At 42.3% G+C, this 13,003-nt stretch overlaps 1 protein-coding gene across 2 annotated transcripts in view; it reads left to right on the top strand.

Annotated features, from left to right (window-relative positions):
* Window positions 1–13,003, top strand: part of atad2b (ATPase family AAA domain containing 2B) — a 71,059-nt gene that overhangs the window by 24,841 nt on the left and 33,215 nt on the right. For both annotated transcript variants that reach the window (XM_078274164.1, XM_078274163.1), the window contains exons 22-24: window positions 565–724; window positions 3,473–3,595; window positions 5,606–5,734. In XM_078274164.1, coding sequence (XP_078130290.1) covers window positions 565–724; window positions 3,473–3,595; window positions 5,606–5,734 — 412 coding nt within the window. The remainder of the gene's footprint in view (window positions 1–564; window positions 725–3,472; window positions 3,596–5,605; window positions 5,735–13,003) is intronic.

The raw sequence follows: 13,003 nt of genomic DNA, 5'->3' as shown, positions 1-13,003 counted from the left end.
GTCAGCCCCCAGGGCTCAGAAACCACCGTAGCGCCTGCTCAGCGGAAGTGTAACGTCAACAGCACCGCGACTGCTTTCGGCTCGCCATTAATATCCTATCACAGGGAACGGTGTCTGCGCGAAGTTTTGAAAAACTGTAACCACACTTGAAACCGCTTTATCGGCATTGCCGTGACTCACTGCGACTTCAACAAAACTGCAGAGCCGACGTAGTTTGCTCCATCCACACACCTACGCGCGTGTGTGCGTGTGTGCGTGTGTGCGTGTGTGCGTGCGTGCGTGCGTGCGTGCGTGTGTGTGTGTGTGTGTGTGTGTGTGTGTGTGTGTGTCGGACCTCTGCTCTCTGTCATGCAGAGAGGACAGATAAGCTTGTGCTTACTCTCGGGTACCGAAATTTGGCACTGTTTTGATTTTACGTGAACCAATGCTCGGTAGTACCGACGTGATTTGGTCGGTACCGGTAAAATGTACCGGGTTCGGTACCCAACCCTACTGATAATAACGCACTCCTAGTTTCACAAAGCCGGTTTCAGTCCTTTGGTTAAAGTGAACTCTGTTTATCAGGTGTCCGACTACCTGGAGGTTATTCGGCAGCCTATGGACCTGTCCACTGTCATGACCAAGATTGACACCCTCCAGTACCTGACCGTGAAGGACTTCCTGATGGACATCGATCTCATCTGCAGTAATGCATTAGAGTACAACCCTGACAAGGATCCCGGAGGTGAGGAGTATAAATGACATCGGCATGCACATTAATACACGCATGCACATTAGGGGTGGGAGTCACCAGAGGCCTCACGATACGATATCACCACGATACTTATGTCACGATACGATATTATTGAGATTTTATTTTAATTTTTTTTTCACCTCTAATGCACACACATGTAGTGTACTGTACATAAATGCACATGCAAAATAGCTGGCATTTTTGTGCTAAAATAAGCTAAACATGTCACAGAACAGTCTATTTATTAATGCGTAGACATTAAATGAATGCCGATTTCATCCAGGACTTGAACAGAAAGCAAATAAGTGAATTCACTTAAATGTTGAAGAATTCCTTTAATCCTAAAATGATCCCTAGAATTGACAATTAATATCTATAGACAATATGTCACACTTCATAATAACTACATCCCAATCAAAGTTTTCTAGTTTTAGTGATCCCGTATGACAATCCCTTGATAATAAGTCAGCGTTGGACTATCCAAATAAGCATGACCATGTGTCTCTGTAGTTACTGTTGCGTTCCATTTGGCTGGCCATTGTGCGAGCAAAAAGTAATTACATTTAAGGCCTAATGACTTATGAAGAGGGCTTCCAGGCAGTCGAATTACAGAAACGTCAACATGGTTTTCTTCAACTTGAAAATTCAAATGAAATAAAGTGCATGAAGCCCCCACTGAAAATACATTTCCACAGTGTAATTCATGCTCTGTAGCATGTAACATTTAATTGTCTTGCAATTTGAACCGATTTTTACATCATCCTCCTTCCCATTTCAGCACCTTTTCCAAAGCCAAATATGGGCTTCATAATGAGTGCTGGAAAACGGAAGAACACACGTACATACACGCAAACAAACTAAGAGGTCTGTTATTTTGCAATAGTTTACAACAAAATTTTATTTAATTGTATTGTTTAAATGGGGTACTTGCTTGTATAACAGGGAAAAGCCCATGTGAAGAGATACGTGTGTGTGTATACATTTAAAACAATAACATGGAAAAATGTCAAAAGTTGCTTTAGAAAAAGAGCTTTTTGCACAGAAGAAAAAAAGTTACTTTCTACCAGAATCAAATCCTCAGCAATACAATGATATTAGTTGAAAGCATGCAGTAGGCCTGCTTTAGACCATTCAATCGATATGGCCATTTTCATTCTTGTGTGTTTAGCTGCTGGGTTCCCTCCCAAGGATATAGCTGCCTGACACCAATGGGAAGCAATTCTCTGCCAGCTCAAATGAATAAATCATATCTCTGTCTTTGCAGGCGAGGGCCTGGGTCATTTGTTGGAATGCAGGGTCTACAAATGATACACGAAGCGGGGGGGGAAAATGCAATTAGGTAGTTAAATAAAGAAGACTAACGAAGCATCTCACCCAATGCTTAGCCCAGGGAATATGGCCCAGACCTCGCACAATTATGGTGCTGTGGAAGTTCTACGCCAGCTTACAAAGTGCTGGGAAAAAAAACCTCATTATCCCTCAGTGGTCTGTTTCTCCACGTTCTTCATTACGTTATCTTCATCCTACCGTCCTCCATGTGCAATCATGTTGGCTTCCTCGTCTTTTACCTCCTCATCTTGCTAAATAATTACTGATGTTAAAAAGGCTGATATCTTTGTGCTCCTCAATGTGACTCAGTATCACAAATACGTCTTTGTTGCCCGAGGGAAATGGCGATAACAACCCTTTTACTAGAAAGGAACGCGTAGGCAACAGCATAGTATTTCAGTGCGTTCTCGTCTATTCTAGATGGGGAGGTTAGGCCGGGCCAATCACGGTTCTGATGAGCTCTCGGCATCCCACCTGGCCTTTGACACATCTTCCACTGACAGGCATTTTTGCCCTTGTAATGCACTTGCATTGCACACACACACACACACACACACACACACACACACACACACACACACACACACACACACACACACACACACACACACACACACACTCACTCTGGAAAGAAAACAAACACACACACACACACACACACACACACACACACACACACAATTGCAATTAGGCAGCCATCCTCCAATTAGACAAAGAAAGCTGGCAGATTGTGACCCCTCTGCCACTCTCTGCCTGAACTGTTCTCCCTCTGCCTGCTGTAATGAGAGACTGTTTACAGTGCCTGTGCTTTTAGCCTGCCTCTTCAGCTCTGTCTTTATTTTCCCTCCTTGGTTGCAGGGAAAAGGGAGGATTTAATGATGCTGTGGTAGATCTAAGGGAATAGAGGCATAGACGTTATGAAGGTGTAGGGAGTGTGCGTGTGAGAGAGAATAAGTACGCCTTTAAAAACTGTTCCAGTTTGCATGTACATGTGCCTGTGTGTGTATGCACCCACCTCTGTCTTAAATGGGTGAAGTGTTAATATCTCTCATGCGTGTCTGAGTTCTGCTTGCTAACACTTCTCACCAAATCCAGCTCTATCCTTTTATTCAACCTGTGAGAAAATGCTCCAGTCCCTTTTCTCACAGATACAGTGGAATGGGGTGGGCTTGCTATCGACTATTTGCCTTACATTTACACACATGGTAGGGTGCGGAAAACATGCAGCATCAAACTGCAAACTACATGGCGGAAGAAAAAGACACTAATATCTAAAGAAAAATAAACCGTACTAATGCCATGGCAGAAATACTGTTTTGAAATCCTGTTTTACAAAAGACATGCCCTTGAACATGCATGCGCACATCATGTGACACTAATGTTATGTTTCACTGTCTCCTCCCTTCTCAGACAAGGTGATCAGGCATCGAGCATGCAGTTTAAAGGACACAGCCCATGCTATATTTGCTGCCGAGCTGGACCCCGAGTTCGACCGCATGTGTGAAGAGATCAAGGAGGCACGCAGGAAGAGGGGTAAGAAAATGGCATGAGCAAAGCAAAATGGAAAGAATGTTTTTCAATCATTGAAATAACACACACACTACCTATTGCACATACAAGTAAACTATCTGTACACTGTACACAAGTGTAACACCATGCAATTTGAACATCTCTCTGTAAACACTAAAGCATTTGCAGGCCCGAATATATCCTTTATTAGCGCTTCTCATGAAAAGCACACCTTTGCAGGATGATAAATTGTAGTAACTAATACTTGATAAATACCTGTTATTGTGTCTACTCTGCCCTCTTAATCTAGGGATGGTTGTTTTCGGTATATAGTTGGCAGAGCAGACTAATATAGCATACTAGTAACACTGAACTGAAAAGCATAATTTGTTTATGTAAACGATTAAACATTTTGGAAGAAAACTCGCTCACTTGAATAATGATCCAGTCCATGTTGGCTGTGTACTTCCCAGCCTGCCCTCTTAGAAAGTCTTTGATAGATTACTTCAGAGAACAGTAACCTGCTTTTCGGCAAACAAAATCTGTAGGCTTGATGGAGCTGTTTTTAGTGTAGAGTTATGTGGCGTGGAAAGGAGCGATGCCCAAGGCTCCTGTGTTCCAGACAGTACCTTCTGTTCTAGCTGTCTGCCTGGGTGACTTGCATCTGTACGCTCACCAAACAGCCCCAAGCAAGCATTGCAGAGTGGATACAGGGTAAATCTAAATTAGGTGTAGAAACGCAAATGCAGTGTAGTTAAAGGATACACTTGATCTTTAAAGTATTGACTTTTATTCAAGTTGTCAAACATTGAGCACAAAGGCATGTCATCATATGTGCACATATTCCTGTTGCTGTACCTGCCCACATGGGAAGAGGCTAATTAACATACAGTACATTGGAAAAACTCACACTATATGTGCAATACTAGTTGTATGTTCACGTCTACAGTATCAGAATGTAACCACTACCGCTACGTAGTTTTTTTTTCTTCCCCCCTCCGTCTTTTATTAATTACTGGTTAACCATGAAGACGTGTCCCTCCCTGCACTTGAATTGAATTGAAAGGCATAAGTAGACAACAGCTTCATCAGAAATGCGTCTAAGTGCCTTGTGCTCTCCCCATGAAATATCCTTTATCTTTACCCATTCAAAGACATGAGAAACCGTCGCACATCATTGATCTATTCTGTCCTGGTCTGTCGTGATTCCTTTTTTTGGTTACATTTACAAGTGTGGTGAGGGAACTGCACAAGAAGACCCGATTCCTTAAAAAACATCATCTACAGTATTATGCACAGCCCTAACCCCCGAGGGCCTATTGACTTCTGACTTAAGCTACAGAGGCCTGGCTCTTCCATGTCAAGCGGGAAAACTTGTCAAAGAGGAAGCAATTTTCAGAAGTCACTCTGTTGCTTTTGATTTCCTCTTTTAGCAACTAAGGGCACAGGATGCTAAATGAATATTGCAGGAGCTGAAGTCAACTGCCTGAGAGGAGGAATACAGCAGTGTGAATATTTCATCTTCCAGTCAACGTCCTGCTATAAAGCTATCAATTAGCCCAGCACGGCATGATATCTATTTGCGGCAGAGTTAAAAAACCCCCGTGACAAGATGAAAGGAGCTGTGATGAATTTGACCAAAAACTTAAGTATCGCTTGATGTCGGAGTTGAAATGTCTCATTTTCAGGGGCTTGCATCTCTCTACAGTCCACCTCTGCTTTTCATTCCTGTCACACTCAAGCTCTCAGTGTAAAACATTCAGCCATTGCGATGTCGTTGTAGTTTTTGTAGTAATATTTGTCCTGATTGACTTGCGGTTGCACCTCGCTCACCATAGCGCAACCCCTTGGTCCTCTTCGACTGTCAGACCACCTTATGTTATCGCCGTCTGTCAAAGTACCTGTCCACACAAGCACTCTATCTTGCCAGCAGTATATTTCAGAAGTGTTTTCCCATCGCACGCACACAAATGCACACGCACACACAATTAGTATTGTCTGTTGTCGGTAACTGATCCTCTGTGGGCACCGCAGACCCCCAGGCGCCAGCTCAGCTGACGCCGCTGATGGGCGCTGTGGCAACCAGAAAGCCCCACACCGCAGGAGAGGAGCAGGCCAGGAGCAGCACTCAGGGCGAGGCCACGGACAAACGGTGCACCACTAGTGAGTATTTCACATGTTATCCAGAACTTAATTGCTATACAACCTGAACAGGGCGATTTTGATAAGAAGAGTGGTCAGGCATACATGTAATTAATTGTTTTGGTAGATACATTATCTAACCAATTTGCTTGTGAAATTGTGAAAAATGACTACAACCCATGAATAAGATTTTACTATTTTGTATAGCTTTTGTGCACATACTGGTTATGTTTGCATATTTTTGAAAGTGCAATGCAGTTGCACCACCAGCTCCGACAAATGCAGAAATAACCAAGTATTCTTTCACCTTCCTTTTTTTCCCCCCCGCACACACTCAAAACTTTGGCTCAACTTGTTGTTTTTCTGTCTCTGACGCGGCAGCAAGCAGCTGTGCTGTATTACAACAGTATACCAGATGTATGTGGTACCACACACCCCGCCTGCTCACACATACATGTGCATGTGCATACATTTCTCAGCAGTGGAGAAGCGAGTAGCCTCATTAGCAAGGCTGCTCTCTCCTAACCACTCAAAACATGGCCACGCCACAGAGCAATTACATGCCCACCTGTGGTAAACGGCAGGTGCCTAAGGGCGAAGGGAGGGCCAGGTACGGGCAGGGGGCAGACTAATGAGGCTGCTACTCGAACGAATCAGAGGTAAGCAGGTTTTACATGTAATCTGAAGAATGCCCTCTAGCTTCCACCTGGACAAAATAAGCGGAATGATTTGGGGTAAAAGAGGCACCCTCAGCAGTCATGAGATGTAGGGAATACTTGCGTTTCCCCTTGGGGATCAATAAAGTATCTATCTATCTAGATAAGACATACAAGAGTGTGGATCATATGTGGCGTGTAGTGACATATCCTCAGAATGAAAAAAAGATTCACCAAACTTGTCTGTGCAAATCACATTTGATGACTTATCTGTCTGACACAGCTTCATCTCACTTTGTGGCAAAGATGTGACATGAAAGAATTTATTGGCTGAAGCAATAAGCCTTAATAAATCTGATGTCTGTTTGTTGTAGCCAAAGTTTAGGTGAATATTTGTGTCTACATTTGTGTGTAGTACAACTGCCCAACACAAGGTGGTGCTTGTCCTTCATGACAGAATCCCTAATGGAACCCCTGTTGTGTGGGTAAACCATTCCTTCTCCCAGGGAGATGGTCCCCTCTTGAGAGACGAGGGCTGCTGTTGGCCACCATTAGTACTGTAAGACTCTGGGCATGTTGAAGTCTTGCGCTCACTACAGTTTATCTTGTCTTACTAAGCCAGCAAAAAAAACAGCTAGGAAATATTTAATTAATTGTTTAATTTTCCCCAAACATACTTCAGTCTAGAGTAAACTAATGGAGCTTTGATCGAAGACTGTAACATCAGACTTGATCCGGATTCATTTTTAAATACATCTTACACACAGTTCAGTCTAATCCAGTGCAGTACATCACAGTCAATACCTACAGCCTATGTCATAGAAGTGATCTCTGATACTCAAAAGATCCACAAATGTATGATTTATCACATGATATTGTACATGTGAACCTAACGAATTTCCATCTTGGGTGTATATTATTACCGCATATAGGCTGCAACTTACATAAATTTACCAGTAGTGATTAATTTATTGCACATTAAACCTAATATAATGTCTAACTAATCGGCAACTTTCATTCACAAATCCGTAACGATACGTAAAAAACGCATCAATGCAAAGTGAGAGAAGAGTGCATGCTAACGTTAATTAACTGTGTAATCCAGACAGACCCTTCTCCTTTTTCTTGATTAAGAGTGACAGCCAACATAGCCCTTATATGCTTATATGTTTTTATCTACAAAGCCAAATGTCACAGATGCGGAGCACCAATTTAAAAGCTCTTGGTAGAGTCGTTATCAGCCTGCACCAGAGGTTTAATTAATTAGGCGAGCTCAGGTGATTAATTTGTGACATCGGCAGCCAGTTCTCACCTGGAGCACCTCAGCAAGGCAGCTATTAGGCTAATTGATCACAGAGTCAGTCATGTCTGGAGATGTGACACAACATCATAATGAAAGCGCAGTGCATCCGGTGGGAGAGATGCCTCCTCTGTGCCGATACTGGAGAAATAAACGGTTTGTGAAATTGCACCCACTGGAGCCAGGTCATTCCTGGGTTGTTGGCTTTCCCTTCCTCTTCTGTGGAAGGTCAGGACACATAAAGGTTAAAGTTATCTAGATCATTACCTGCAGGGGGGAAGCCTATCTGGAGCTGTTTTGGTATCTGCAGTTCTACAGCTCTTTTATCTGGGCCACCTCTCCCTCTCACCTTCCATCCCTATTTTCCCATTGCCCAGAGCTGAGAATTGCCTGTGACATTCAGATACAACGGAGAGTGGTGGCAGGGATGAGGTGCGCTATCCGGAAATGTGGAGAAAGTTACGCAAAAAGCTTCTTGAAGGCTAAGGATATTTCAGAATCGGTGTTAATAGCAGTGGCTGTGGATAAGCCCGGGTGGTTGAGATCTAGATAGCTGTGGGCAGCTGCTGCCGTTGCCAAGTCAATCAGGGTTGCAAGATGGGAGACCCCTCTGCTGTTAATGCACAGGAAGGATGTGGTTTCCATTAGCCTGCTTGGATAGCGCTGTCATGCTTTCTTTGCTCCCCCCTCTCTCCCAACCCTTCTCTCTAACTCCCTCCCTCTTTCCTGTCACTCTCCCCCTGGAGGAGCAGAAAACCCAGGGCCCATTACCTGGCCCACAGCCCTTGGTTCATTCGTAGTGCACTACCACAAGGATCTGGTTCATATGGAGTGCCTTCCATTCATTCATAATTAAGTCCTCAGTTATTCTCATTCAGTCAGGACTGTTTTAAACAGGCTAAATTAGCTTCTTTCTTTTCTGTGACACGTCAGAAGACGTGCTTAACTAAATATCAATCCCTGAGTATATTCTAGTAGTAGTCTCCAAAATGTCTGACTTAAGTGGTGAGCTATCTTCCCAGTTTAGTAAAAACCTTTCTCAGTCCGTCTTTTTGGCTTGGTTCACCAGTGTTTTTCCACTGCCAGTTGGACGATGTCCTTATTCAACTGTTGAACTGTTTGCGGGAGAAAAGAATAACGATGGAGGCGCTGCATAATGTGTTCGCCGCGTCACTCTATATTATGCCCAAGGCAACAGCCACCAGGCTGTATTCATGCAGATGGAACACTGCTGTGTCTTGCCTCTCCCCTGCCTTGTATCTCACATCACAGTAAACAGACAGCCCCTCTCCCCATTGCCAATGTCGGTCCATCACAAGACCTTGATGTGATATTTAAAGCCATAATAAACACCCCTGCTTCCTTTTACCTCCGGCTGCAGTAGTTACTGCATAAAAGGATGGCCTGGATTTTTGCTCTGGACAAAGGGAAAAACCGTGCTGTGATGGTCACAGTACACAAGGAAATTGGTTAATAGGAGGGCACCTTTTTCATTTAAGAAACACAAAGCACTGTTGATGACAATTCTGTTAACCTTGATTTTCTTATCTTTGCCTCTTCTGTTTATGAGGACACTGGACCTACTAGACTTACTGAAGGGAGAAGTTTAACCTTGAAGCCAATTGTTTTGCATGCAAGCTGATGTCCATAATATATCAATCACAAATCACACTTTGCAGGAGCTACAAACCAGTTGTTGCCATTGTCGCTTATCTAAAGCTCCACGTTGTTGTTGTTCCACGAGTGTTAACGTTTGACACATTTCAGTAAATTTAGAGTTAAGTGAAATGTGGACACACTGTTGGTTACTGTACAAGCTACTCTTTCAGTCCAAGTGATCTGTAAACTCCCGCATGTCACCTCATCTCTGTGTTTCTCCCTCATCTCACATTTTTGTTCCAAATCTGAAAATTGGAAAAGAAAATGTGATAATTAAATTCTGTCCTATAGTTGATTCGTTCTTGTTTGACAAATTGATTTAGGAAAAACAAAACGGGTTTCTTCAAACCACTCTTTCCAAATGTATATGTCTTTGCGCTAATATATTCATATACTTAAATTAAATTCTTGAATATTTTATTATATCAGTCATCAAACATTGCACATTTCAGTCTACATTGATGCCATGGTGTGCCGATGCTATATGGGGACTGCAGGTAATGAATGGCATCTTGTTCTGTGGATGCAATATTTCTCCAGCTTCCTAAGGGATAAAATAGGAACACACTTGTGGTCAACAGCAGAAAACAAAGCGTCTTGCCTGAAACTGAAATGGCGATGTTATTAGTAGTTATTAGAACTGGACATGAATCTCTCCAAGCTACCTCTTGGCTACCATGTGACAAACGATCTTGAGTTGCACACTCTGACACCCAGTGGCACTCACGGATAAAATCCATGCAAAGCCCTGAGCGAATAAGCACTGAGCTTAAGCTGCCATTTTGTGGGAACAGATGCCTCTTGGATCATTGTATCACCAAGCGTGAAATGAATGTAAAATCATCCATGATGCCTCTTGCTGCCATTTATTGTTTTAGGGTGCAGATGAGCTGACATGAGTTAAAGTGTCCCTGAAGATTCATTGTGTGTCTGTGGGTCTTTTCACTCCCAGCATATCACTGTCTATAGTTGTTGCTGCGTGATGAGTGTACACAATTGACCAGGTTGGGTGGTGATCCTCTTCACAGGATATAATTGTCTGTTTTTTTATTACTGTGCAATGCAGATAACCATATATAAGTGATCGAAAGTGTTTACTTATATATGGTATGACAATTATATCCTGTGAAGAGGATCACCAGACGACCTTGTCAATTGTGTACACTCATCACGCAGCAACAGCTATAGACAGTGATATGCGGAGTGAAATATATATATGATCGATTACAATTTTGAATGCAATGAGGACGCATGAGTGTCCTAGTTTACTCATTATTCGCATTTTTTTTTTTTTATCTGTTCTAAATGTTCTTTTAAAAGGGATATTTTTCAAGTTTTTAATGCTCAAGTGGTATTTAAGACTGACTACTCCGTTCTCAATTTGCATCGACAGTACATGCAAATAACTTTGGTCTTGTATCGAGAACCATCTGGAAGGGCTTTGAAACACAAGTTGCCTTTAAAAAGACCCTTTTTATTTTTATTTCTGGTTGAGGAGCTTTGTTTCTGCTAGCCATCCACTCCCGTTCATGGATGTATTATAAGACCAACCCGCTCCTGTTCCGCCGTCTCGTCTCCAAGACTGGCCCTACTGACTGGCTGCGCAGTTCTGCTGCACAAAAGGGACGGAGAGCTGCTGCACTATTTAGGGTGTAATCGAGGATCTGTGGACTGCATGCAAGGGAATGAATAACTATAGAAATATATTTGAATATATTTATAAGTCGCTGAGAGGGTCTGAAAAGTCGCTAAATCTAGCGAGAAAGTCGGCATGTTGGCAACACTGTCTACAACGTTACTGCTGCAGCTTCCTGATTTCCCAAACTACGGAGCCAAATCCCAGAACGTGCGTGCGTTTACACTTCTGCATGAAACCAATGAGCCTGGAGAGTTGCACTGGAATAATTGAGCGTTTCTGCTCATTGCCTCTTTGCCTGCCCAATAACTGCAAGCTGTGCTGCTTGAAGATGTTAGAAAGTGTGTGTGAGAGAGTGAGTGAGTAAGTGAGGAATGCTTTGTAAAACTTAGCAGCCGTCATACAGTGTCTAAACGCCAACATTTCTGTTGATTGACGGGTAAATCAGATGACTGGACCTCAAGTGACACATTCATTGTTCTGAGATTGTGTTTTGCTTTTTAGCAATGTCTGTCCATCATAAATTACATTCAGAGACTTCCATGGGTGGTAAGCAGGTTTGGATTTTCACAAATGATTGGCCATTCCAATTAAAGTGGATCTGGGGCTGTGCTCTCTATGCTAAAGTGGTCTGTCTTTTGTCTCTGTTTCTCTCAAACATTAAAGAGCAGCCTAACATCTCAGCATTAGGGCCTCCTGAGCTTTTACTCTCATTGTTTTTTACCATAGTGCAGTCAATTAGTCAATTTCAGTAACGTCAGAAGCTGGTAAACGCCAAGCAGCTTAATGGGGTGTATTCCCTTACTCTGCTTGGTTCTGATAAGTTGTAATTGACTGGAACAATTGCACAAACATGATGCATTAGTGCTTGATTAGTTGAAAAGACTTATGGATTTGTTTGTGAGATCCAAATTGTCTTTTGGACTTCATCAAACCCAGCTTGATGGAAAGTGAACTGGTATGTTTCTCATTAAGATCCACGTTTTTATAACGTGGCCACCTTGTGTATTACAGTTTGCATTTTGAATGCAGTGTTGTTTTTGAAGATTTAGTTACTGGTTGTCTGATTTTAAAATATATTTCACTGCCACAGGAGACCTCACACTAAGCACTATTCTCATTTTTGTGTGTGGGCATTTTGTGTACTTATGGTTTAGAAATCTCCCATTGAGTAGTTTTGGTTCTTTGGTTTTGGTTGTTATTGGTTCTGATTCATCCTCTTTCCAAGAATAATAGATAAGCTAATGTCTACAGGTTCTGTGGTGGAGAATAACTTTCCTAAACACAAACTCAACCAACCATGCCCCCGTCTCTGGGGACTCTGGGTAATAGATGGCCACATTAAGGCACATGAGTCACATTAGACCACCATGAGAATAGGAATGTGCACCGACTGGGTTTTTAATAACATCAAATTACTCTTAGAATTGCACTTATCCAGCCTAATCACCACATATCCATTAAACCCAGAGATGAGACGCATATTCTTTCAACAAAACTGCTGTTTCTCGCCTAACGACTCATTATGACATGTCATGAAAGTCCAGGGCAGTTATGTAACTCATTAGCTCGTTGGTGTGAAGTCAGACCTGTGAATGGCTCATTGTTCATATATCAAACTCTTATCTTAATCTGTGGCATGTCTGTTACTAATAGTCCCATGTTCATTCAATTTCAGAAAGAGCTTTTAATTGTTTTATGAGGCAGTTCTGCTCTTTGTTGTTGTGGCATCATCCTGCCATTCTGGGGTCTGTGTCAGGGACAAGTGGCTATAATTTCTCTCTCAGACCTTTTCAATGACTTTCAGTTAAGCTTTACTCTCAAAACATTGTAAATCATTCCACCATTTAGGTTTAATAAACTGCATTATATTTATATATATGCATTCATACATAGGCACCATACAAATGCAGTCTAATCCAATGCAACCACAAGCTGCAGCAATGCATCAAAGATTAACATACAGTTGAATTGCCGTCACTTTGGTGGTCTTAAAAACTAAGATTTATTGCACAGCTTTTATATTAGATTGTATCACA

The sequence above is a fragment of the Sander vitreus genome, chromosome 18 (assembly GCF_031162955.1).
Source record: "Sander vitreus isolate 19-12246 chromosome 18, sanVit1, whole genome shotgun sequence".
Lineage (NCBI taxonomy): Eukaryota > Metazoa > Chordata > Actinopteri > Perciformes > Percidae > Sander > Sander vitreus.
The sequence above is the reverse complement of the archived record's forward strand: the minus strand, read 5'-3'. Positions and strand labels throughout refer to the sequence as shown.